Here is a 26,225-nt window from a genome sequence, read left to right as displayed (position 1 = left end):
GAGTTATGGTAACGTGGGCGCTATCGAGGACGTGACGAGTTCTGCGGGCGAAGAGAGAGTGACATTCGCAGCGCCGGCGACAGCGGGGCGCTCCCGCCGCGTGGATGGTGGCGGGCGAGTGGGGCTATGCGCCGGCGTCGGCCGCCCCCGCCATGAACGCCTTCCTCGAGACCAACCACGCGCACCTCGCGTCCTACGGCCTGAAGATGTCGCCGCAGCCCGGGTGCGGCGTGGGCCAGCACCGCGCCGCCGCGCCGCACGCGCCGGCGCACCACCCGCCGCACTACCAGCCCTACCCGCTGCACTCCTACCAGCCCGGGTACCTGCGCGAGTACGGCGGCTGCGGCGAGCTGTTCCCGCAGCAGCCGCTGGAGCAGAGTTGGGACTGGCGCGGCGACGTGCACTACCAGGGGGGCGCGCCGCCGCTGGTGCCGCATGCGCACGCCCACGCGCCGCACGCGTTCCTCCGCTACGTGCGCGCGCCGCCGCGCCGCGACATGCGCTGCCAGTGGCTCGACCCCGAGCAGCCTCCTCCGCGCAAGCTGTGCAACAAACTGTTCTCGAGCATGCACGAGATCGTGACGCATCTCACCGTGGAACACGTCGGCGGACCCGAGTGCACGACGCACGCGTGCTTCTGGCAGGGCTGCTCGCGGAACGGAAGGCCGTTCAAGGCGAAATACAAATTAGTGAATCATATACGCGTGCATACAGGAGAAAAACCGTTTCCCTGCCCGTTCCCTGGATGCGGCAAGGTGTTTGCGAGATCAGAAAACCTCAAAATCCACAAGAGAACGCATACCGGTGAGTACTTCCTGAATATCTCATATCCTTACGCATGCCCATGTAGTATTTTTTTGCTGATAAAGAAACTAGTAGAATTGATTCGTCACGTTTAGGAGTCAAGGCCAAAATGCCGCCCGCATCCGGCGTAGTGAGATATCGAAATCGTTGGACCGAAAGAGCGTTGATCTGCCGAAACAATTCGATTCTCATTAATGCATAATGATCCGCCCCCCACGCTGACCGCAGCTGGTTCGCCGCTCACCTCTGCCATTCGAGCACGCCTCAATAATAACCAAACGGACACAATCAAACACAGACTGTCAAAGAGCATCCTTGTAACGCGATCCCCAACACAAACAAAGCTCCAGGCGTCTTGGCCGTGTCCTCCGTCGACTTGTGAAGTCCGTTTCTGGGTATGAACAAAAACCGTTCGACTCACAACTCCATTTTTCAATTCATTACAAAAGTAGAAAGATTCATCTGAACTGTGTAATGTTAGATGAAAAAATATCATAAATTAAAACGTCCAGTTCCGTCGCCCGGTTCCTTGCTCGTCTCTCGCACGGGCCATTGTTGCGCTGTAAAGTATTGGTACTTAACTTTAAATGTCGATTTTAAAGGAACCATCCTGGAATTCGTATGACGTCGTAGGCAGATGTTTTTATTTTTTCGGTTGTCACTGTTTGGTGTTGCGTTCAGACTTTTGTCCTGTGCCCCCGTCCTATTATCTCATACGGGCTTTTGAATAGGCGACCTTTTTGTGGGGAGGTTGGGAGAATTGTTTTATGGGCGCTATAAATTAGCGTTCGGAGGCTGCGTGAAGGCGGTGGACAGAGCCTACTGTCATTATTGTGTTGATTAGCCGGGTCAGTCTGAGCTACTAAATTATTATCATTTTTTAAGGGTCAGACACAATTATGGTTTAATTTTTATTTTATTAGCTATGTCTAAGATTTCGTGCTACGCCCTAAAAAGTTTTCCAGCGAATACGATAGTAGAGTCTTTTATATTACATTATTTTCCAATCAACGAAGACCTTATTGTGGGATTTCTTGCAGTAAACAGGACGTGTAAGATATTACATTTTCCACTATCAATCGAAAAAGGAAAATGTATCGTTTAAAGTTAGGTGATAATGCCATCCATTCGAGAGTTTTGGGTGCATTTTATAAGTAACGTTACAAAATTAACTTAATTTTAATAGGGTAGAGAACATTTTCTTAATAATTTAGTACCATTTTGATGTTTTATAATATGCGTTGTGACATTTTTTACCAAAACCTATTGTCACTTATACTTTCAAATTGTGACCACCTTTACAGCCCCATAACAATGAGCATAAAACCATTGTGACAACACTAAAGTTCTCGATAATGCAACTACAATTCCCGTTGACCGATCTTTGTTTTAAATTGCTAGTCATAAACTCTACTTTCTTCTCATTTTCATAACTATCTCCCGTATTCACAAACATTACTATGAGGTCTCACAGTGCGCGTGGACGCACAGGGTCCCACACGAACCAACACAGAGCTCTATTCAAAGCTGTGAGTTCGAATTGCTGCTTCACTTAAACAAGCATCGTTTGTGAATACGGGCGTATATGCAATAAGATGGGTATGCGCTGGGCATGAAACCGATATTTTTATTGCAGCCTGTAAGGTGATACTTAAAATATCGGTAGCTATTGCTTTGGTATGAGTCAATTTCTGTATAAAATATCGATGCAGGTGAAATTGTTTGAAAGTTTGACAAAATGGCCTGGATATAAAAATAAAAATATAAGTGGCTCGTAAGCTTAGTATCAGAGGGTTCTGAAAAATGTACCTAGCGTTGATTATAAAAGATGGCATTAAATAGTTTATAAATAATACAACGACTCGAACTGAACTAAGTAATAAAAAACTTCAGGGAAAGATAAACGAAAACTTCTTCTAATGTCTCTACAACAATAAATAAAATATAACAAAAATAGAGTTTAACCCAAGTAGTCTAAGCTACTGGGTAATTTGGAAATCATTGGGAGAGGCTATGTCACCATGTTCAGCAGTGGACGTCCTGTTACTGAAATGATGATGATGATAAGTAGCCTAAAAAACTTCTTCGCTTTTTCTCGCATTATCAAATGAGTAATAAATACATTTCAAACAAATAACTCTCAAATGAACTTAGCGATGTTATCGCGACTAATAAAGTTTGTCAGAATCGGGGCTAATAAAGCGCTGATGTGAGAACTGAGGAGCGACGCGCGCGCAGCCTCGGGCGGGGCGGGTTTGGTGGCTCTACTTGACTACACAGCGTCAAGTAGAGCCGCCAGTGTGCTTTTTAAAACGCAAAAATTAAATTTTTACTAAAACAGTTAAAATTGACACTCTGTGAGCTTTCATGATAATTAGTAAGATACATAATATTTAAAAAAGAGAATATCCTACATAAGTTAGCATTGTTGTGTTGTTGTAATTTAATATAATATTAGCTAGGCCTATCTTAATAGTCGTCCTCTGATGAAGATTCTGCTTTCAAAATAAAATATGTTAAAACTACTTCACTAGAATACGTAAAACTTGATTTGATTCAAGAAGAATTAAAAATGGAGAAAAATAATATACTTAACCCAACTATATTTTTTATAATCATCATTACCTATAAAAGTCATTACTAAGTAAGAAAAACTTTCCTTCAGAAAACTGAAATGAAAAATTGACATCTTATAATACCTACTTATTATTTTGAAAGAAAGAAGATATGTTTATTCAGTATCATCGACAATGCACTTAACTTACAACAACAATACTTAAAAAATATTTAACGAGTAGGTAATTACAATGATACGGAAAAGGTATCCTTACTAACCATTATCATAAACTTTTAAAAAGAATGAAACGAATGTGTTATAGGAAGGTAATATTGTCCGAAAGTGCTTTTGAAAGCCGACTTGCAAAAAAAATTGGCTTTATGAGTGTTTTTAGGTAATAAATAGACCGCGCAGCCAAATTTCAGGATTGGTTTAATATCTAAATTGATTTGTTTAAAATATAATAAAATTCCTACAAGAACAAAAATGTTATCCAGATTTGAGACCAAAATGAGTCCGTATCCATTGTATCGGTAACAACAACCGCCTACGGGCGGACGATTACTTTATTTCCACTCAAATCGTACGATAAATAACACTTTAAGTCACTTAACAATGGATATGAATTGTTATTCAGAGATTTTGGAGTATAGAAACTGCTTATGCTTAAGATCCCCGATGACTCGGCTTAATAAACTAACCCTATCGTCACAGAATGTGAGTAAACACCATAAAGAAGGCTTATAAGGTCTTGTTATACGGTTGATATAATTTTAACATTGATGAAAATGTATCAGGCAATAATGTAAAGAATTTCATGCAATCATTACTTATGAACGGAACGGTGACTTTGTTTTGAAAATGTTTGTTTATTACAAAATGTAGAGATCACGTCTATATTATGAAAGAATTTTAATAAATCAAATCCAAATATTAGATCAATTTCGATTAGAACATACCTACTTAAGCTCTACTTAAAATGTAAGATGACAAATGATCTAACCAGATACATGTGAATTTATAAAACAAATTCAAAATTCAAAATTCAAATTCAAATTCAAAATTCAAAATTTCTTTATTTTCTTATAAGACACATTTACAGGGGTTGGGTGTCTCCTTTTAAGTTTAGAAAACCTGTATTAGAAGACGCCCGCTCTTTCGATCAGTTTTATACAATAAGAAAATAAATAAAATTACATGATTTTTTACTTACAAATTAATTCGTACCAAAAAGTTGTGTGAGTATGAGATATTGTGTGTGTGGGTTTGTGTGAATGTGTGCATGCGTTAGTTGTTTCTTGTGTTTGCTTGTTCCCTAATTGTGATTTATCTGTATAAGTACCTACAAACTGAACGGCTATTTCTGCGGCGAGGAGGTAGCGACCGCTTTACCGCAAAAGTAGCTGTTCAGTCTGATCATAATCAAGTTCCTTTAACCAATTTATTAAAGTCTGTTTACACTCATTAGAAGACATTGTATAGATATGTTTTAGTCTGTTTACTTTATTATATATAAATATGGATTGTACCAAGAATTGCTGTCTAGCAAATAGTGTTCTAGCTGGAGGTTGTTTTATGACAGAGTATGGATTTCGCTTTTTGAGAATATCTGGGTCTATATTATAGCTCTTGTGAACTTTGAGAACAGATTGTAGTATAAATAATTGTCTGACTGTTAGAACATTTGCATCCCTATATAATTTAGATGTGCTATACATTTTTCTCTTTTTTAGCATGACTTTTAGTATACTTCTTTGAGCTCGCTCGATGCTTATAAATCGAGTCTTATGAGTACCTCCCCAGATTGTTATACAGTACAGTAGGATTGATTGGACAAGGGCTGTGTAGATGTAAGTTATAAGTTTTTTTACAGCAATATTACGCAGGTGTTTAAATAACCAAGTCAATTTTCTAGCTCTGTTAGCAACTATCGTTAGGTGGGGGTACCATGTTAATTTTTGATCAACTGTCACGCCTAGATATTTAGTGGTAGTGACCCTTTCTATTTTTTGACAGTTGCATCCTGTTGATCTGTTCTCACATGAGTGGGCAGTTATATTTAAGTCACTTTCAGGTTGCATACAATCTTTAATGGAGAATGTGATGTAGTTAGTTTTATTTGTGTTTAATGAGAGTTGGTTTAGATTTAGCCATTTAATGACTTTTTGTAAACCTAGTTCAGCATCCTGAAATACGGTCGACCAGCTACTATTTTCAAAGAGTAGTGCGGTATCATCTGCGTACGATATAATTTTTCCGTTGTTAAGTTGTAGATTTGTCAGATCATTTATGAACATTAAAAATAAGGTAGGTCCGAGGACGCTACCTTGCGGTACGCCATAGTTGTTCGTTGTGAAGTCGTCACTACAAGTGTTGGCATCAAGTTTCACACGCTGTGAACGGTCAGTTAAATAGTTAGTTAGTAGACTTAAGAAGGTACCTCTGATTCCCATCTTTTCTATTTTACGAAGTAGAAGGGGAACAGAGACGGCATCAAATGCTTTTTTTAAATCGAGGAAAACACAGAGCGTTTTCTTTTTATCATCAATGTTTTTAATAATATTTTTTGTGAGATTATGAATGGCATCTTCAGTACTCAGGCCTTCACGAAAGCCGTATTGACAAGTTGATAGTAAGTTAAATTGATTGAGGTATTTGATAAGACGAGAATTAATTAATTTTTCGAGAATTTTTGAAATGACTGGGAGCACTGATATTGGTCTATAATTATTAATGTCGTCTCTGTTCCCACTGTGCACGACCGCCCACTGTTGGGATCTGAAGTAGCCGCTCGGTGTGTCGGTGCGTGCACTGGGTCTGATCGGCGGAGCTCGAACCGCCAACCGTTCATCGATAGTTCTTGATAAATAAAAACGCAATGGACTGTATAGCTTCTTTAATCACTTCACAAATTCACAAATCTTCACTTAACACTATGTAGGTCCTGTCCTTAAGTCTAGAACTACACTACACTTTGCCCGTTCGAATAGGGCAACCGCGTCGCGTTTAGGAGGAGCTTAGCTCGACTCGCACTTATTCCGATTTCTCTGCACTGGACTGACTGGATTCACGAACTGACGAACTGCGAACTAAACTCAGGAACGAACTCTTTGGGCTCGAGGCGCGCTTCTTATGTCTTGTCTGAGAGCGAGGGTTTAGTCGCGGCAATCGCCCATAATCTACACCAATCGCCATGCCCGAATGTAGGCTATCTCTCTTTCAAACCCTCCCTCTCAGACAGACGCGTCCGTGAGCGCTCACATGCCTATCTCGCTCACTCCTAAGCGATTCCCTATCTTCTTATTCTTAATTATCTGTTTTCCTTAATTAATATGTGTCCTCTTTATTACTTTTCATGTAAAAAGTAATACATAGATTTCGTCTTTCCTTATATATTACAATTTAAGTTAGTCCTTAATAAATTACATCTTCTATAAAGAATTATTCATCATTTTCCATCTTTACTTACGTAACTTACATAAACGGTTATTATTTCCATAAATTATATATCAAGCTATTTAATATTATTACAGAGACCATCAAATACATGTTAAAACCTTAAATATTCAATAATTAACATACAAAACATACACATTTACAGTTTACGCGCAACGGTGTACGCATTCGTTCGCGCCACTATTTCGCCGATTTCCTCCTTCTCGGCGAGTCGTCCCCAACACCCACTTTTGAAGATAGGATGTATTATCGCTCGTTTAAGAAGTCTAGGGAAAGTTCCTTGTCGGAAAACCATAATACAGAGATGTGTAATTATTGGAACAAGTTCTGTTTTTGCCATTTTTATAAATGAAGTGGGTATACCATCCCAACCAGCTGCGGATTCTGATTTAAGGTTTGATATCAAAGAGTCAACTTCAGAAGCTTCCGGTTCTATAACACCTATAGAATTTGGACTTGACGGTAGCTTATTAAAATAATCATTTACTACTTTGACATCCGTTTTGAGTTGTTCAGCAAGAGACCTTCCAACATTATTAAAGTGCGTATTAATGTAATTTGCAGATTCTTCCGGACTGCTTTTAAAAGTATATAGTTCTTTATTTAGAGTTTTATGTTTTTTTAGATTAGTAATGTCTTTTATACAGCTCCAGAGTGTTCTATTGTTTGATTTAGCTTTATCTAAGAGATCCCTATTTAATTTTGAGTTTTTTAATCAAATTGTTGCAAAAATTTCTATAACGACGATAAGTTATTTTAAGAATTTCATTTGTATCATCTAGCCTTAATTTATGTTGTAAATTATTCCTGTTTTTAATACACTTTAATATACCTGGTGTAATCCAAGGTTTTAAGATTTTTTTACTATTTGGAATAATAACTTTTTTAGTGATAAACTTATTATTTTACAAATGCTCTTGCTCAACAAGCTAACATTTGCCACAGTGAGATTGGAAGCAGTCGCTGAAATCAAATAAGAAAAACAATTGAAACCTAGCAATAACGTACTAAATATTATTAGTTTTTTTTTATATTTTTGCAACGATGCTCTAACGCAAGCACTAAATACGATCGGGTAATCGATAACTTTTTTAAAACGTTATAGATTTATTAGATTCTTTATGAGTACTTCAACGGCGACGCGGTAGGGTGAGCACAATGCGTAATGATGATATGATTGGACCGGTGAAGACGTCCCCCAACTATCAAAAGCAGTGCCTAATACGCCGTATAAAATGACGCTTTCAAAATATTTTGCAAACAATACGGAACCCTCTCACCCCTGTGGATGCGAACCAATGTAATGCATACGAAGTTTCTTATGTGTGTTGACATAAGAGTGGAAATTAAACGACGAATGCAAAGTAGGTGGTCGGACAGACCCGTCGCCTGCAGTCCGCGGTTATGACTGAACAAGCAGAGCGGTTAATGTGGACCAGTCAATAATTTTCAACGTCAGCATGAGCTCGTTGGTATGAATAGGAAATGTACACACCTTCACGATTCGCTTCGCGTCTATTTTATTACCCGACTACGGCAAAGCCAAAGGAGGGTTATGATTTTGACAGGCTATGTATGTATGTATGTATGTATGTATGTATGTATGTTCATGTGTTCCCTCGTAACTTCTAAACTACTTATCAGAATTCGACAAATGACATATCATTAGAAGCGTCTTAATTGTCCGCTGGTTATAGGCTATATGGGGTTTCACAAAATCTAATGTGGCGCCCTCTAGCGGACAAAACATACAGAGTTAAAAAATAAAGTTAAGATAAATATGCCGTGTTTGGTATCATTTGAAAGCGCTTTACTTGTACATTTTGAATATATATATATTACTAGCATTTGCTTGTGACTTTACCTGTATTCAAGGGCTGATTGCATATAATTCACATCTTTTCGTTCATAGCTTCTTTACTACTTATTAGTTCATCAATTTAATTTTTGTTAATATTATGCGCCACAAATACACTTTAACACCAAAATAGTACAAATAATAAATAAAAAGTAAAAAAACTAAAACCCAACTACGACAAAAAACGACGCTGAAAAAGTATAAAACAAGATTTTCAGAATACTGAACTGAACAAACTTGCTAATGTAGTTGCATAGTAATTTTCATGTTTGGAAAGGCGTAGTCACACGTTACATATACCTACCTACCGTAGCACTTTGACAACGTGTGACTACGCCTTTCCAAACATGAAAATTACTATGCAACTACATTAGCAAGTTTGTTCAGTTCAGTATTCTGAAAATCTTGTTTTATACTTTTTCAGCGTCGTTTTTTGTCGTAGTTGGGTTTTAGTTTTTTTACTTTTTTATGAAGTTCTGATGACTGCAAGTGACTACAACTGAATGGTATAGTTAACTGGCAGAAGTTAATATGATCATCAAAATAAGTTAAAAGTTGAAGTGATTTAAGTTTCAATGAAATTTTAAATGTTTTTTTGCCAACTGCCGGAACAATACTGTTTTAACATTGTTGTTATGGGTACAGACTTAGGTAAGATGGTGGTAGCTAGCCAGGCGGACTAGAATAAGCCCTATGGCCCTATCACGAACCAAACCGAACAGAAAAACTACCCACTGGGAATCGAACCCGGGACCCCTGGGTCTGAATCAGCTGGTCATACCACTAGAGCTAGACCATAGAGGCGATAAATGCAATCTTCTTAAACTAATGTGAATTTTAAAACCTTTTAATTGCATGAAAGCAAAGATGCTTCAAAGCTCTTGTATTAGATAACTTTTAACTGGATATCAGCCTAAACGTGTTTTTTCCCAAAACGAGTCCTAATTCCCTGATGAAGTCGTTCGGCCATTTTATCCGCGTATGATAATGTAACCCTACAATAGTCGGGTGCGTTTTAAAGGTGTTTATGTGAGCCGGGACCATCTGCCGGGATTGATAAATTGTATAAAAATATTGCTGGCACAATAAAACTCGCGTGTGTGAGTTCGAGGGGACTTTACGGGGAAACTCCTGGGTGTTGTGCTGTCATCGTTACATTGTCAGTCTGTTCGAATATTCCGTTTTCAGTATTATGCCGAACAACAGACGCTATTTAGGGAACTATTTTATTACAACAAAAACTAAAGGCACGTACTAAATTAAACGTCTGCTGTTAAGAGGAATGCGTTCTTGGAAGTTCATATTTAATTTTGATCATCCTTCATCAAAGAATTTCCTTAATGAGTTTTTATTACCTTAGTATTCTACTGACATGTCATTGTTCAAACTTAATTAAACGCAATTACGACATGGTTTACGTGGGATATTCGTGTAAAAACAAACGATTATTGGTTGGGCGTGGCCGACCCATCAGCCGTCGGTAGCAACATTACAACCCTCTTCACACACCCAAATGTATCGACCAGATCATGCTCACATGCGTAGGGTGTGCACACGAAGAAAAGAAATCACTTGCACCCCAAACGCACACAGGCGCATCGCGTATAATCGCTTACAGAAACAATGAGAGCGTTAAGAGCCATTTCACAAAAATATTCCGCGCGAATTTAGGTAAAAGCTGTCAACGCAACATCAAAAGAGTAAAAAGAACGCTGAAATGGACAAAAAAATCTTGAGCCGTGACCGTATTAAGACTTGATTTAAGTTATTAATTTTAAGGTAGAATGAGGTATTCAACCTTGATAAATTAATTTAACTTTTTAATAGAGTTTATTAAGTCTTTTATATTTCGATTCATAATGAAACACGAATAGGTATAATATGTAAAATATATATTAAGTACAAAATAAAGACAGTCACATAGTGAAAAAAAATCTGCCCCCTTACAGCTCCATCATCGGACCCTGGATACGAAATATTCGTCAAGGCAAATCACACAAGCCCAAACTCCATAGGGTTCTATTGTTTTGTTACGGAGGTGGCCATTGCATCTCCTCCAGATCCATTATCAGACAGAGCTAAGAAATAAATAAATAAATATTATTATAAGTAAACAAATAACTAAAATAATTCATCTTACTTCTTACTAGTCTTACTAATATTATAAATACGAAAGTTTGTGTGGATGTCTGGATGTTTGTTACACTTTCACGCAAAAACTACTGAACAGATTTTGATGAAACTTTACAGTACAGTACAGCAGTACTAGGCAGTCTGTGTTCAACTATAACTCGGGTCGGACGTTCCTATCGCAAGAACTTTGGTTCACTCAGTTCCGATACGACTCTAGTGCTGTGTGTAATTATTTTCGTGAATACACTGAGTTTATTAATTTCTACGAGTGGATTTCATTTTGCCTGAGACCTACGCCATGAACCCTGAACCAGAAGACCCTGTCGCCAGCGACAGCGACGCTCATCCATCCCTGGCGTCGACCAGAATAACAATGTATAGGCTATAATTTATGACGATCTGTGACAAACTAAATTTCAAGCGGGTGAAGCCGCGGGCAATACTACATATTTCATACTAGCTTTTTGCCCGCGACTTCTTCTGCGATGAAGTGGAAAATGGTTCTAATAGGATTAAAATATTCTAAGAAAATTAATTTTGTTAAATGATTATATTTTTTGATATAAAATCTACAAATTATTATGTTTAAATATTTGAATACTTACAAAATTATGAGATCTTTCTAAAACAAAATTAAAACACTAGGTACACCTGCCGCAGATTTCTTTGTAAACAATGTTTTTTGTTTTTCCTTCAGGTGCTAAAATCACCAGGCTATTGTGTGCGCATACTCTGGAGTATTCCACATACAACTGGTCGTCGGAGAAGCATAGATTTCCATTAAGTCTACTCTCGCTACCTTATGGCACTCCGCTAAAACTCGTGAGGGCGCCAACACTTGCTTTTGTATCGAAAATTAGTATGAGCAGCTGCGCACGCGGTTGCCCGTTGCAGGCTCTATGCAACCACACTATTTTAAACCGTGGTCCCTAAGCATGAGATGGGAAAATGCACTCTCTTGAATTCTCTTGAATTTGATGGTGTTAGGGGAATCCTAGGAATGAATACATACTTTCCAATGGAATCTCCTCATCAATATTGCGAAATTGCGAGTTGCAATGCAATGTTACGTTTTCACTTGTTATTTTATTGTAATCTGACCTTGATATTTCAAACACGTGTCAAAATAAAAAAAATAATTTAAATCAAAAGTACTAAGGAATATTTCATTGATATCAACTTAGAAACAAGCACAGATCACAGAAACTAAAGGGAAAAGTGACAAGGGACAAATTGGAACATATTGCTTGTGAAAGCAATGATGACAGTAGCGACGTCATTATGTTAACAGTTTATATTGCTTGAATAGTACTAAAGATTATTCGGACGTTGAATACTGATACCGCAGTGGATAATGAGCACATAATTTGATTTCATTGTGTGTGTGAATTTCTAATACGACACTGAGTTTCGAACTCAGCGCATTACTTAGCATCTCTCTATATTTCTATGGAACCAACTTATCTCCAAAATAACATTCCACACCTTTTTAACCTAGTCAGTCAGGTAACAATTTTAATAAAATACGAAGCACGTCATCTATCAATAGGATATAATAATATATGTATATTTTAGAAGTTAATAAATTATGCATAAAATATAAACACTTTAGAAGTTTAGTTAAATCGTAGAATTTCTGAAAAACAAGTACTAAAACCGTACTGAAAAAAAAAGTATTAATAATATGTTATCTAATTTATTTATTAAACGTCGAATTTTATCAAAGATTTTGGAATAAAGTTATTGAAAATATTTTATAGCCTACATAGAAAAACATTAGGATTCTAAATCGTGAAAGAATTTTTTTTCGGAGCCTATTGCCTCCAAACAAACAAACAAACAATTAAATCTTTCCTTTTTTATTAGTATAGATTTAACAACAAAGCTTCTCTCTCGAAACAAAACGCTTCTTTTTCTTCTTCACGAAACAAAACTCAAAGCGGATAAATAAATAAACAAATCTTTGGACAATTTCACAGCGCCATCTAGTCCAAAAGTAGGCAACCAATATGCTTGTGTTAAGGGTGCTAGCATAATGGATATACTTTTTTATAATTTATTTATTAAATTAAATACATGGTACCCACATATTATACATAGTTACACCCAGATCCGTCAAAGAAATTAAAATTCATCATTTCAATTTCTGCTCGGCCGGCCGACTCGAAACAGCCTCTCGGCATAGTATCAAATGTATTTGGTCGTCGTACAAATCACCGCTTCACGACACGAACGCACGTAAACGTCACGGCGGGAAAAATGACACAGGTCCTGCCTTGACGGGCGCTCGCGCCATACTAATCGATGTCGGCTTGCGCATTGTAATTTATACTGATATTCACATCAATATTTTGACAAAGTGGTTACTAATATTTAAACAATAACTGTAGAAATCAATTCTACAATGAATATTCTTTATTTTTGGATACTTTTATTGCAGTTATTGCTGTGTTTTTAAACCAAAAACCACGATCAAAAAGTGACGTTAATCTTCAAATTTGCCAAATTATTTTTAGATTTTACTCAATAATGGTAATGAAATTCAAGAATCTATTTCATTAATGGACTACAATAATATATGTCTGATGATTACTATATATTTTGAAGCTTATTATACTAGCATAAATAATAGATACAGGACTTTGAAAATGAGTCTGCGGCAATTTTTCCGTAAAATGGTTGTGGGAGATGGGGCACTGTGAATTAAGCAAAAGAGTTTTAGTAAATCCGTTTCATTAATGGTCAACGCCAAAGATTGACCTATCTTTCGCAGTTATTAAATAATCTCTGGGTGTTGCTTAAGATAGTAATTCATGCTTCCAAAATCTTAGAAATTCGCACGAAAATGTAAAATGGCTCTTAAGCGCTTTACTTTTTTGTCTCTTTTGTAGCGACACCCCTGACGGATCAGTGAGGTGACGAGTCCCTGCACATACATCCCATATATACGGATTTGTCGACGGCTATTTAAATAACAAAGTGAGCGACTTGAATAAAATTACTCTTCGTTGAAACGGACGCCGATCGCTGAAAAAACTCACAGCTCCAAGGAGGCGAATATACGTTCTCGAACAGCGTGGACATTCCTAAGGGCAGGACGTGAAAATCGTTTTTATTTGCGCAAGAATTTTGCTAAACGTCAAAGAGATGGTGCGAACAGCGCTCAGGAGTGCGCACAAAAACAGCGCCGTGACACGTCTCTACGCATCGGATTTCATGTATTCAGAGCTCGTTTCTATCGGACACGATCGCATGCCTAAAAGATACGAATCTGGCATTAGTAATGGGAACAGCAATTAGCTAATTACAAATCAGTCCGACAAAAAAGCTGCAATTTAATAAAAAAAAACTTACATTCTATGGATGGCTAATGCATATGATAAATTGAGCTCACATCAACATCTCATTAATCCAAAATGCATCCCGTATTCCATTAAAAATTAACTAGTATGTATTTAATGCATTAGTTAGTGAGCTGGTTAAACAAGTTACTGGGTAATTTATTGGTAATCCATATTACTATCTTCCATAGCAGTTCTAAAGTCGCCACACGCATCGATACGCTTTAATGAATAAATTTATTTTGCTAATCATCCGCTTCTTCCATACTGTATCCTTCATTTAGTTTGCTAATAAAATTATTCATATTATAAGTTATTTTGTTCGATGACGAGATCATCAAAGGAACAATCAATCATTTTACTAACTTAAACACCGTATAACAAGGATGAGATCGGCTCTATTATTGACTTTATTATTAATATCCGCTCGAAACACCTTTACGTTTTCTTATTCGATTATTTATTAGTAGGAAAATTATCTTCTTTTTACCCGACTACGGCAAAGCCAAAGGAGGGTTATGATTTTGACAGGCTATGTATGTATGTATGTATGTATGTATGTATGTATGTTCATGTGTTCCCTCGTAACTTCTAAACTACTTATCAGAATTCGACAAATGACATATCATTAGAAGCGTCTTAATTGTCCGCTGGTTATAGGCTATATGGGGTTTCACAAAATCTAATGTGGCGCCCTCTAGCGGACAAAACATACAGAGTTAAAAAATAAAGTTAAGATAAATATGCCGTGTTTGGTATCATTTGAAAGCGCTTTACTTGTACATTTTGAATATATATATATTACTAGCATTTGCTTGTGACTTTACCTGTATTCAAGGGCTGATTGCATATAATTCACATCTTTTCGTTCATAGCTTCTTTACTACTTATTAGTTCATCAATTTAATTTTTGTTAATATTATGCGCCACAAATACACTTTAACACCAAAATAGTACAAATAATAAATAAAAAGTAAAAAAACTAAAACCCAACTACGACAAAAAACGACGCTGAAAAAGTATAAAACAAGATTTTCAGAATACTGAACTGAACAAACTTGCTAATGTAGTTGCATAGTAATTTTCATGTTTGGAAAGGCGTAGTCACACGTTACATATACCTACCTACCGTAGCACTTTGACAACGTGTGACTACGCCTTTCCAAACATGAAAATTACTATGCAACTACATTAGCAAGTTTGTTCAGTTCAGTATTCTGAAAATCTTGTTTTATACTTTTTCAGCGTCGTTTTTTGTCGTAGTTGGGTTTTAGTTTTTTTTTGATATTCGTTTTACAAGTTCTTTTATGTAATACTAATAATTAGGGCTCAAAAGCTTCTAAATCTATTACTTATTTAGTTACTCGTACCTTATGACTCTTACCATCTACTCGCATTAAAACTTCTTTTAACAATATTTTATATTATCTTAATCATAACAATCAATAAATTAAGTTCAGTTTAAATCTCATTGCAGAATTTAAATAGCTTACTGAAAATCAAAGCATTTCACGTTACAAAACGCGCCAGTGTTCCTAAGGTGACATAAATTGCAGTGGTTGCATGCGACGCACAATGGCTGCGGGTGGATGCTCCTCGGCCTACGCCCTTCCTATCTTATTACCATCATTTCTTATGACACTTTACTATCTGCGCTTGTAGTTTATAATGACAGCACTTTTTGTCTGTCGCGATCGCAAGGTGTACGAGACACGTAGTTGTAGGTAGATATAGATAGATACACTGGCTAACAGTGACCTGTGGCAAAAACTGGACATAATGATACAAAACAATGTGGGTAGATCCTAATATAATGTCAGATTAATAGCAATACTTCTGACCTTCAATAAATGTTTAGTCACAAATACGATTTCTACTGCAAAATAGTGGAAAAGTCCTTTGCTCTACATTTTCTTTTTGCGAGTTTATAGCGGAACAGGCTACAGAACGTCACTATATTTTTTTTAAGGTGACACAATGTGTTGCTTGATTGAATTTACATACTAAACAATATTTCAAACTGAAGGAAATATGAAAAATAAAAACAATTAAGTAACTAAACCACGAAATCAAAATAATTTTCCGTTAAAAGTTACTACGATAGCATAGAAAAGTAACTGTAGCAACTGTATCATACTGACAGTTCTAATTAGTGTCATACAGTTCCATACAATATTAAAACTTATAGTCTGATTTGATGTCCATATTACCCAATTTATAGCATTTTGTACGGAATACGAAAGCACGATTTCACTGTGTCACTAGTGTCAGTCCATATTAGAGAACTAATAGATAATTCTGTACTTTATTAACCGTATCAAACACAAATAGTGGGCTCATTAAATTAAATGAGCTATCAGGCGTTTTCAATGGCTAAGAGAAACTTTAGGTTAGGGCTTAACTGTGCGAAATTCTTTCGGGTTGTAGACTGCCCGGCGGTCTCGCTGCATGATTCATGTGTTTTTTGTCCACACCTTGTCCCTATCAATATGTATGGGCGTGTGTGATATCACCGCGGGCGCGCTTGACCCAACCTGTCTACGTCATTACGAAATGCCGTATTGGCAGGTTAATGGGGCGGATAATGCTGGATGGTACAAAAAGTGAGGAACAGTAGTCGGATAATTCAAATCAACCTAACATAGATAAGACAGTCCAAAAAACGTTTAAATAAATCCGGTCACCCAAGTTTATCGAACCCTTGTACTTACAATAATGTATTGTTATCATTAGGTCCAAAAAAATTAAAATACCTAGTAACCCTATTTTAGAGAGTTAAGAGTTTGTTCTTAAAATTACAGGGAGTTTGACCTCCACAAAAGACACTCACATCGCATGTCATAGATAGAATAAATTAAATAGGAATGCAAGTTGATACCTGCCTCGGTTAATTTGTCTTAAATAAAATTCCACTTCTACTTTTGTGACTTAAAATTTCATTCGATACACATATCGATGTCAGTTCACAGTAGAATTCGGAAACTATTGACGCTGAAAAAATTTACACGGACAGGCTATTGTGCGAAGGGCACAAAAATGCAAGCCATTTACACGCTCAGCCAAAAACAGCTTGGAAGCCGTGCAAGCCGGCTGGATAAGAATCGAAATGTTTACACGACAAAAGAACGATATTTTAATTCGTTTAACATTGTTTCTTAAGCATTTCACAGATCAACTTTTTGACTCTCTATTTTAGGGTGTCCATCAAAAATATGCCCAACGCATTAACACCAATTTATAAGGCGTTTGCCACAACCAAACTAGATTTTGCAGTTGAATCTTAACTATTAAATTAACCTACATATTCCGCAAATAGACAAAATGTTACATCTCATTTAGTTCTCAAAACCCATTCTGTATACAAAACCAGAGATAACTTTATCCATTATAATAACACTTAATAATTAATTAAATGCCCATACTAGATCGGTATTAAATGATAATTATGGGGCATTTAAAATGCCAAACGTTTAAAGAATGCGTGGCCTGTACGTTATGCGCCCACGTCTCGTGGGGCATAAGATTGAAGACTAAGAAAAAAACAAAACAAGCTATTAATATTCGTTAGAAATATTGGTTTGTCCCAAAAATGTGCCCGGGGGCTGGCACGGGCGTAGGCGTCGAGTGGACAAGCCGGACCGATTCAAAACATTAGTTAAACAATTTATTGGTCAAGTTTTGCGTATCAATGCTGCGGAATTATGAGATTTTTGATTTGTTAGGTCGTTTCCTGATTTCAATCTCATTTAAAAACTGACCTAATTAGTTGTCTTGCTTAATTTTTTGCAAATGCATTTTGATGAGCTTCATAATAATGAAAATTTTGAGACATTATCAAAGTCTGTTAGAACGTAGTCAATATAATATTTTCGCTATTTAATTTTTAACTAATCCTAATTTTGAAAGGGTTATGTCCATGTAAATTCTTTCGTGTACATCGGCCTATAAGTTGAACCCTGAGTAACTTGATACGGTTCTGTGTTAGTACAAATTAATAAAACGATTTCGGTGCTCTACCTCCGAGTATCTTCATTTTAGTTGATTCATGTTAGTTTATTTAATTAAAGACTTATGCAGGTATTTAAATCATCCATACATGGATCTTTTGGGAATACGAGAGTAGTACTGACAAAAATAAACTTTAAACTGTCAATTATTTGCCTGTATATTATAGAGAATACATAACTGTATAACATAGAACATATTTAATAGAGTCCACAACGCTCTATTTTCTTTAGGTAATTCTTATATTGTTTTGTTCCAAATCTGGTTATTCCCACCTTTCGTTCCCACCGCTGCAACTCCTGTGTAGCCTGATACTGATCGATCTACAATCAAAATCTGGCTATGTGAAGGTCTTGAGATACCTACCTATGTATTTTAATTCAATAATATGCCACGTCAAAATTGATCAAGCGTTACTAATTAAAAAATTGTTCCAATTAAGTACAGTATCCAAACTGAAGATTACTTTTAATTATAATCCCGTATCTTCGTAACTAATCTATTAAAAACTAGGCCTGTCAACTGGAGTAAAGTCTCTGAGCGTGTTCCCACAACTTGTTGATAAACAATAAAGTACAAGGCACCTGCTTGTACTGAAATAAGTACAAAAAGGTACCAAAACGAAGGCACGCTCGTCAATGTCGACGTCAGGTTTTGACAGACCTAACCGGCATCACGGCTGGACGAAAAAAATAACCGAAAATACCGTCTTGATTTCGGAAAATATAAAGAATTGTGCAGGTATCCATTTAAGTTTTAACTGTCGTCCTATAAATAACACTCTTGAAACGACATTATAATAAGACGCGACAAGACAATTTTGTTTTAATCGATTAATTTCATTTTTTATACAATTAAATGTTTACAAATACTTTTTGTTACTTTTACACGATAAATTTTAAAAATATGTTAGGAAATAATTTATCAAAAAAAGCTAGATGGGCATGGCACAAAAATTAGATTTCATTTTCCAAAGTGGTTAAAGTTGTTCTGAAATGCGAAACAACGCTAACAATCAATATCGAATCGATACATCAAGAGCTCGAGACCATGAAAATGAATGTTTGTATTGAATTATTGTCAAGGATGATCATTGACAAAACAGCACACGTATCAAACAATATGTTCTATAGCAAACTCGAGACCAAAGGGCAAAGGCGGCGTCAGGAACGCACGTTGCTCGTGTTGCGAGATACACACACAGTGCCCGTTTATCGCTCCGAAGGATCTTCTGAACCGAACAATGTCTTTAAAAGTCGTTGTTATGATTTTTCGTTGTTTTATTTAGGTGTGTCATATCAAAATGACGACGTTCTTAACGTTTCCTCTGAATTTAATAAAAAATCCAAACGTTTTTCTCAAACAGCAAAAACAATATCTGACAAAGCCATAAACGTTAAAAAAGCAATTATGACGCAGAAAGTAGCGGAAAACTTCTTGTCTACTTTTCTATTTGTACCAAAATATATTACGGATCAGATTGTCTCATTCCCGCACTCCCAGCAGATACTTATCAGAGCAAGACGGATGATGTTTTCACGGCTTCAGCCAGAACAATAGAAGGCGAGCTTTAATTCACTCGTATACGGCGAGACGGGACAAATGCGCTATTATTTTCAACGTGAAAGAATTAAAATGTTCGCCAGGATGTTTTTAGCTGGCTTTATTCCATTTTTAACTTTAATTAACAACAAGAGCTGATGTAGATCTAATTACTGCTGTTTCACCTTTTCTGCAAATTGTACGCACTTCATTTTTTTCTTTGGTATTGCAAATCCAGTTACAACATTTTGATATCCTTGTCATTTTTAATAGAGGGGGGGATATTTAAATGTTTAAGATCATGTAAGTATTGACGGTAATGAAAGCAACCAACGGGCATCTGTTTCTGCTTGGCCGTATGAGCTGTGAATCAGTGTCGATGGACAGAGGCCCGCGACAAAAAAGGCTACAGCGAACCCAGTGCATGTTCAGTTTTCCACAAGCCATCGCCAACATGTTGAATGTTGTATCAGTTTTAATTTGTTTTCGTCCGGTACACACGGTCCTTCCTCTCACGCAGCACGTTTTCTTTTTAATTTATATTTATCAGCGAGATATGACTGTGCAGTTTGTGGCTTGTTTTGTTGCTACATTTACTATTATATTTTTATTGGGATGCTTTTGTATGAGTTGGCAGATATTTATCGGGTATCGGAACATTATTCGGTCCGCTCATAATCGTCCGCATAAAGCACCTTGTCACACGGTCGTTGGGCGCCGAATGCGCTCGCCCGACCCCGCATATTCTTTTTGTGCCCGGACAAGGGCCGTATTCTCTGAGAAGTGGAAAAAATGAAGATATTAATATATCTTTCTAATTCGAAATACGTTTCGGATAAAAGGAGGATCATAAATCATTATGCGCTGTACGAAATTCCTTTTGAATATGCGAGAGAAAATTTCCGAGAAGTGTCGTCAATCAGCTATTATTGTGACAGCTCTGAGAGGTCCTTTGAGTGTTTGTCTAGTTTGCTAATAGGAAGTAGTATTTCACTATGACTTCAATATATTGGTATAATAATGCCTAGCTAACTTGGTTAACAATGGTCATTCCATTGGTTATTAAATAGTTAGTGGTGGTCCTTGAACGTAGCGATTACCGCATTAGGTCGATCTCGATATGGTTGTAAGCATGTCAGCTGGACGGGTGTGTCAATAAAAGACCAGTCATCGGCCGTTCATTAGCTGCCTGTCTATTGGAGATTGAATTAACTTCGATATGCGTTTAATAATCGAAACAATGCAATGCCGTGAACACTTAAGATATTAAATTGATAGAGTCCGTTTATTCTGTTTTCATTAACATTTTTAATATGGTTGTAATCATTCAAGTTCTCAGGATTGATAAATTCTTTATACATTTGTAATTTGTATTATTGCTAGTCGCTGTCTTTACAGAAACTTTGCTGCCTAATTCGGTATTAATTTGATTAGCTCTTTATACCATTCTCTTACATAACCAGGCTTATTACGTGACACCATTGTGTACCAGTTGACATTTGCACTTAAAAATTGAATGGCAGACAAAATCTGGTATGATACCGACTCCGCAACAGGTGTGCGGATATCAAATTACGCCAATTACATTATTATTCAAGGTGATGACATGCCACGCAGTAGTCCGAGTAGTCCAATTCATGATAATCGTTAAAGAGTCTTAATAAATAGCGTTTTATATGTGGTTCCGGAACCTGATATCTGGTGACGGTCGATTGTTTTTTCTCCAAACACACCCGAAGCCATTTACCACAATTTGGGTGCAAAGGCCGCGCTCTCGGGTTTCACCAACTCGTGCTATTTCTAAAAAGCTGTTTTCTCAGCAGAGCGCACTTAAGTAGCGTTTTGAAACTTGATTCCTGAGTGTAATTCGGTCTAGGCGGTGTGCCAACCGCTTGGACGTTCAGCACAGCACATCTCAATGTTTATTATTACAAGTTGATTAATTTTCCCTTGATGATATAATTAACATTGAATTTGGCATGCTACTGAATATTTTAATTTAAGTACTCCAAGTTTCAAAATAAATATTATAAAATAGCATTCACATAATCAAATCAAACCGTAACGTAAATTGAAACCTACAACCGTGTGCCAGTGATCCGCTACTGAAGAAGCAGACTACCTTGATTGTATGTCACAAGCGATCTACACACAAATCCTCTCAAAGGTTTAAGCCGTCAAATACATTTTGGGCGAACAAGCTCAAGATAAAGTTTCACATCGATAATAACACAAAAAAGTGTCTCCCGTGGGTGATACAGCCGTTTAAGATAAACATCTGACCCTAGCCCGTGTCCCGGCGCGGCATCCGACGAATTCACGACGCGCATTCCCAACTGATGTTCTTTCTCTTTTTGTTTTGTACCAAATATATTTCCTCGAGTATTAAAATGTTTGCGTCTGGAGCCTTACCTGTAAACGCGCCTAATAAAATATTTGATAAGCCTATAAATTAAACCGAACTCCAAAGCTAATCCCTATTAATAGCCTCTTAAAGTCACAATAGTAAAATAATAAATGACGCATCTCCACATTTAATTAATAATTAGCATCGATCAGTGTCAGGACGTAATCTAGATCAGGATAAAATCTTGTTAACATTCTGATCTGATTTCGTTGTAAATTGTTAAGTAATCAACATTCTTGTTGTCTAATGAGTGTAATAATGATGCTGATGTCCAATTATGGAAGTCTAATTTTCTAGTAATGTAAATAAGACGTTTATCGCGGAGTGTACCGCCGGCGCGTGCGCAGATAACGTATCTGAAGTCTAATAGTGTTTGTCGCTGCTCTTTTTTGTGGGATCAAGATCAAACCTCCGATTAGTAATTAGACGGGCGACACATCCTTTTAGATCTTTTATCTTGTATTTTAGCTCATTAGGATTTGGGTCCGAGCCTTTTTGTTATTGGAATGACATGATCTCTGGTTTTATTGTGTCCTCGACTTGATTGGTTGTGCTGTAAAATTAGGTCGGAAATTAAACTCTTTAGTTGTTACCAAGATAACATTATAATTTTATCAAGCTCGTATCGTCGGAAGTTTCCATCACAAAATGCATTCTTAGGCCTTAGAGGCCTTATTCTGCAAACGAAAGATATACCTAATAGAATTCTTCTTTTTCTTCAAGTAGTTTTCATAAATGTAGAGTCATATTCAACAAAAGCTATTGACATAGCTTCTAGCATGGCTAGTTGTGAACTAGCCATGTTAAATTAAACCTTTGGATACTTTTGAACATTAAACCCTGACAGATTTCTAGCGCTTCGTCAGCTAAACTATAAGGATTCCTTGTTGTTTTACTACCAATACTAAATGATGAATGAATTTTTATGATTTCTTTAAAGCATGACACAAATACGATGCATTCCAATATGGCCAATTGTGTGTTTCCAATCCGCCGTGAAAAATATTTGCTAAATACGTTAATACGCACTGTGGATTGCGGTGAATAAGGCGCATGAAAGGAAGTAACAGCCCATCGAATATAGCTGATGAATGCGTGATTCATTCAGAACATCGACACTACAAACGCTGCGGTGAGGGATCGTGTAAAAAGCCCTATTCTTGCCACGTTAACAGACACTTGAGATTAGCATCTGTGCTTCGTACCGATCCTCAAGTTTCAAACACAATGCAGGGGATTACACCAGAGAGGTTTATTTGTAAACATGACAATAAAAAGCTCATTGTGAACGCGGTCACACTAGAACCTACTTGTAACATGTTATTGAATGTTACTCACACGATTCGGTGAACTCTCGAAGAATGTATCAATGGCGCGGGAAGCTGTCGATATGCGGAAAAAATGTATAGAAAAAATGGGGTCGATATCGAATATTACCTACTTGGCCTTGCTCTACATGGAATTATATACGTGGTTTTTGTATAAATATCCACCTGCTTGTATGATTTATTTGTCACAAAATGAAATAATTATACTTAACTACGTGTATTTTCTACATCTTCGGTTATTGGCAGATTTATACTAGAAAATTTTAACAAAAATTAACTCTATAAGCCAACAATGTTAACAAAAATGCATTTAAAGAATTAGTAGTAATTGTACTACGTTGTATACAAATTACAAAATCGGCTCTAAATTATAGTAGGTAAGGCAAAGTGCCTTTCAACGTTCTTAGTTTGTAGTTCACACTACTTATTATACTTGACAGATTTAGCTTGATTGTCACCCCAATCCTGCGCCGGTCAATGTGAAGCCTTCTTTTAGCGTAAACTACAAAATTTCTTCATCCAATACCTCCAAATATATGTCTTCATCCCAAACGCCTAAAGCTCAATCTCGTTTGCCACAACAACGGCTTTGTTAGAGCTCTGTGACAAAGTCTTCTTATAAATATGATTTATAGCCGTGTTAAGTATCCCGTGCAATTGTTGTGAATATATTTATTTGTACTCGTAAACTATAAACAACGAGCAAATCTGGTTATTTATGGCGTGATTGGACATTCGCGTTCGGCGCTCGTTCGTTTTATTCTTAGATTGAAAGGGGAAAGAAGCGAATCGGTCTACTGGGATGATTTACATTTGGGATCCGATTGAAATGTGATGGCTGGGGAGATAAATAAATACGATATTCAGACGCTTTAAAAATATATTGAACCTTTACATTGGTCCCGGAAAATATTGTCACAAAAACCTTTTCAATTGTGATATCTCAATCGTTATTAATATCTTAATTAATGAAATCGTTTTCTTCTTTACAGGTGAAAAGCCGTTCAAGTGTGAATACGCCGGCTGCGATCGAAGATTCGCGAACTCGTCGGATAGGAAGAAACACTCGCATGTGCACACCTCCGACAAACCTTACAACTGCCGCGTGCACGGCTGCGACAAGTCGTATACGCACCCGTCCTCGCTGCGCAAGCACATGAAGGTGCACGGCGCCGCGGGCGACGCCTCACCGCGATACGACAGTGACGGCGACGATTCCTCCTCCGCAGGCAGCGTTAGCGTCACCGCCGGTGCCGCCAGCCCTCTCGCGCCCCTCCCTCCTCCACCCCCAGCCCCCGTACCCCCTCATCCCCACCACCCGCACCACCACCCCACTATAACAGACAAACTAGAAAGCCTCAACGACAAATACCTCAACCCCCACGACCAAAAACCTTACGAAAGACCACCAGCCCCCCCTCATCAACACCATCAACCGCATCTCACCAATATCGGGGGTAACGGTGTCATGGACAATAAACTAGGTTTCGGTGGCCACTGGACGCAGTTCCAGCAACCGGCCCCGACCGTGCCCCACGGAGTGCCTGACTGGTGGTGTCCTACGCAGGAGTCCTACCACCACCATCATTTGATGCACCACTCTGGTGCAGCTGCTGCGTACTGACCGCATCGCGCTTAGGGAACTCTTCATTCGACGGCTAGACACCGAACGCTTCTATGTAGCTAAAATAGAAAAATCTAATAAATTACTTATTATTTTTCAATGTTTCTGTAAGAAATAAAATCTGGTTAAAATAGAAGATCTCACGTTGCCGACGTGGAATGAAAAGTTCGCTAAAGCGCATCCAGTGTTTAGTGCTACTGAAAGTGCATACGCTTATTTATGAATACTAAATAGTCCGTACAAATCCGACCATTCTAAAGTTCCAGACAACAACCGTCCTAAAGTTTTAATTAATGTGTCCCAGACTCTATCTCTAAATAAATTATTTGGAAGTTGTAACAATGTAGTCGTGACAATAGATGGTCGTACTGTTGTTTGCGCTAAGACAACGAGATTAGAGACAATGACCACTAGTTGAATGTTTTACAGCGTGTTGTATATTTCCGTAAACAAAGTCTCGCAAGATGCCCCTTAATTTGGTGAGTTTCTGGGTATTGTCCGTTAGGATCTTGGGAGCCTTTGTGATGGAACACGCTACAATGTACAGCGTAGATTTTTGTCAACAGTTTTGTTGACAGTGATTTATTGCAGCCTTTATTTAGAGTAAGCAGTGATGTACAAACAATATTATTATAAAAAAAACTATCGAGAAAACAAAATAGTGGAGGCAACAAAAGAATCATATTTAATTTATACATCAAAACACGTATAATAAACACTACATTGTCTTCGCTTAATAACTAGCAAAATATTTGAAACGAAGCCTTGTCTTGTAACATAAATTTATTAATGATCAGCATGGCCAAAGCACCGAAGTCTAATAAAACTACGATTTATAGGTTGTAAAATTGTGTAAAGTAACTTTAAGATAGGTAACGTCTCGTGTAAAAATAATAAATTATAAATACCCAGTGATAATAGAATAAGGGATTGATTTTATTGTAAATTACTCGCGTAGTTGCTATATTATTGTGCTACTATTCCTGAACTATATGAATATGTATGTATTTCATAGTATACTATTTTTTCACGGACCGACATTTTAGATAAATAAATAAAGTTGAACCTATGTCTATAAAAATATAAATAAATGACTGAAAGAGCACGATGTATTTTAAGTTATTTTAAGAAGAAATTGTTGTCTTTTCTACAGCCCTGTAAATAGCGAGA

General features: G+C 37.2%; 1 protein-coding gene across 1 annotated transcript; it reads left to right on the top strand.

Annotated features, from left to right (window-relative positions):
* Window positions 1-464: 464 nt before the first annotated feature.
* On the top strand, window positions 465-26,225 carry LOC135082746 (pair-rule protein odd-paired). Its single transcript, XM_063977518.1, has 2 exons — window positions 465-804; window positions 24,424-26,225. The coding sequence occupies exons 1-2, from the start codon at window positions 498-500 to the stop codon at window positions 25,053-25,055; spliced, it is 939 nt and encodes a 312-aa protein (XP_063833588.1). The 5' UTR covers window positions 465-497; the 3' UTR covers window positions 25,056-26,225.

Source organism: Ostrinia nubilalis, chromosome 2 (assembly GCF_963855985.1).
Source record: "Ostrinia nubilalis chromosome 2, ilOstNubi1.1, whole genome shotgun sequence".
Lineage (NCBI taxonomy): Eukaryota > Metazoa > Arthropoda > Insecta > Lepidoptera > Crambidae > Ostrinia > Ostrinia nubilalis.
This window is presented reverse-complemented; position numbering and strand designations above follow the sequence as displayed.

Bases quoted from the DNA above. Each gene is read 5' to 3' on its own strand.
- LOC135082746 (XM_063977518.1), top strand. From the start codon at position 498: ATGCGCTGCCAGTGGCTCGACCCCGAGCAGCCTCCTCCGCGCAAGCTG. The intron at 805-24,423 runs GTGAGTACTTCC...TCTTCTTTACAG, and splicing joins CCACAAGAGAACGCATACCG to GTGAAAAGCCGTTCAAGTGT.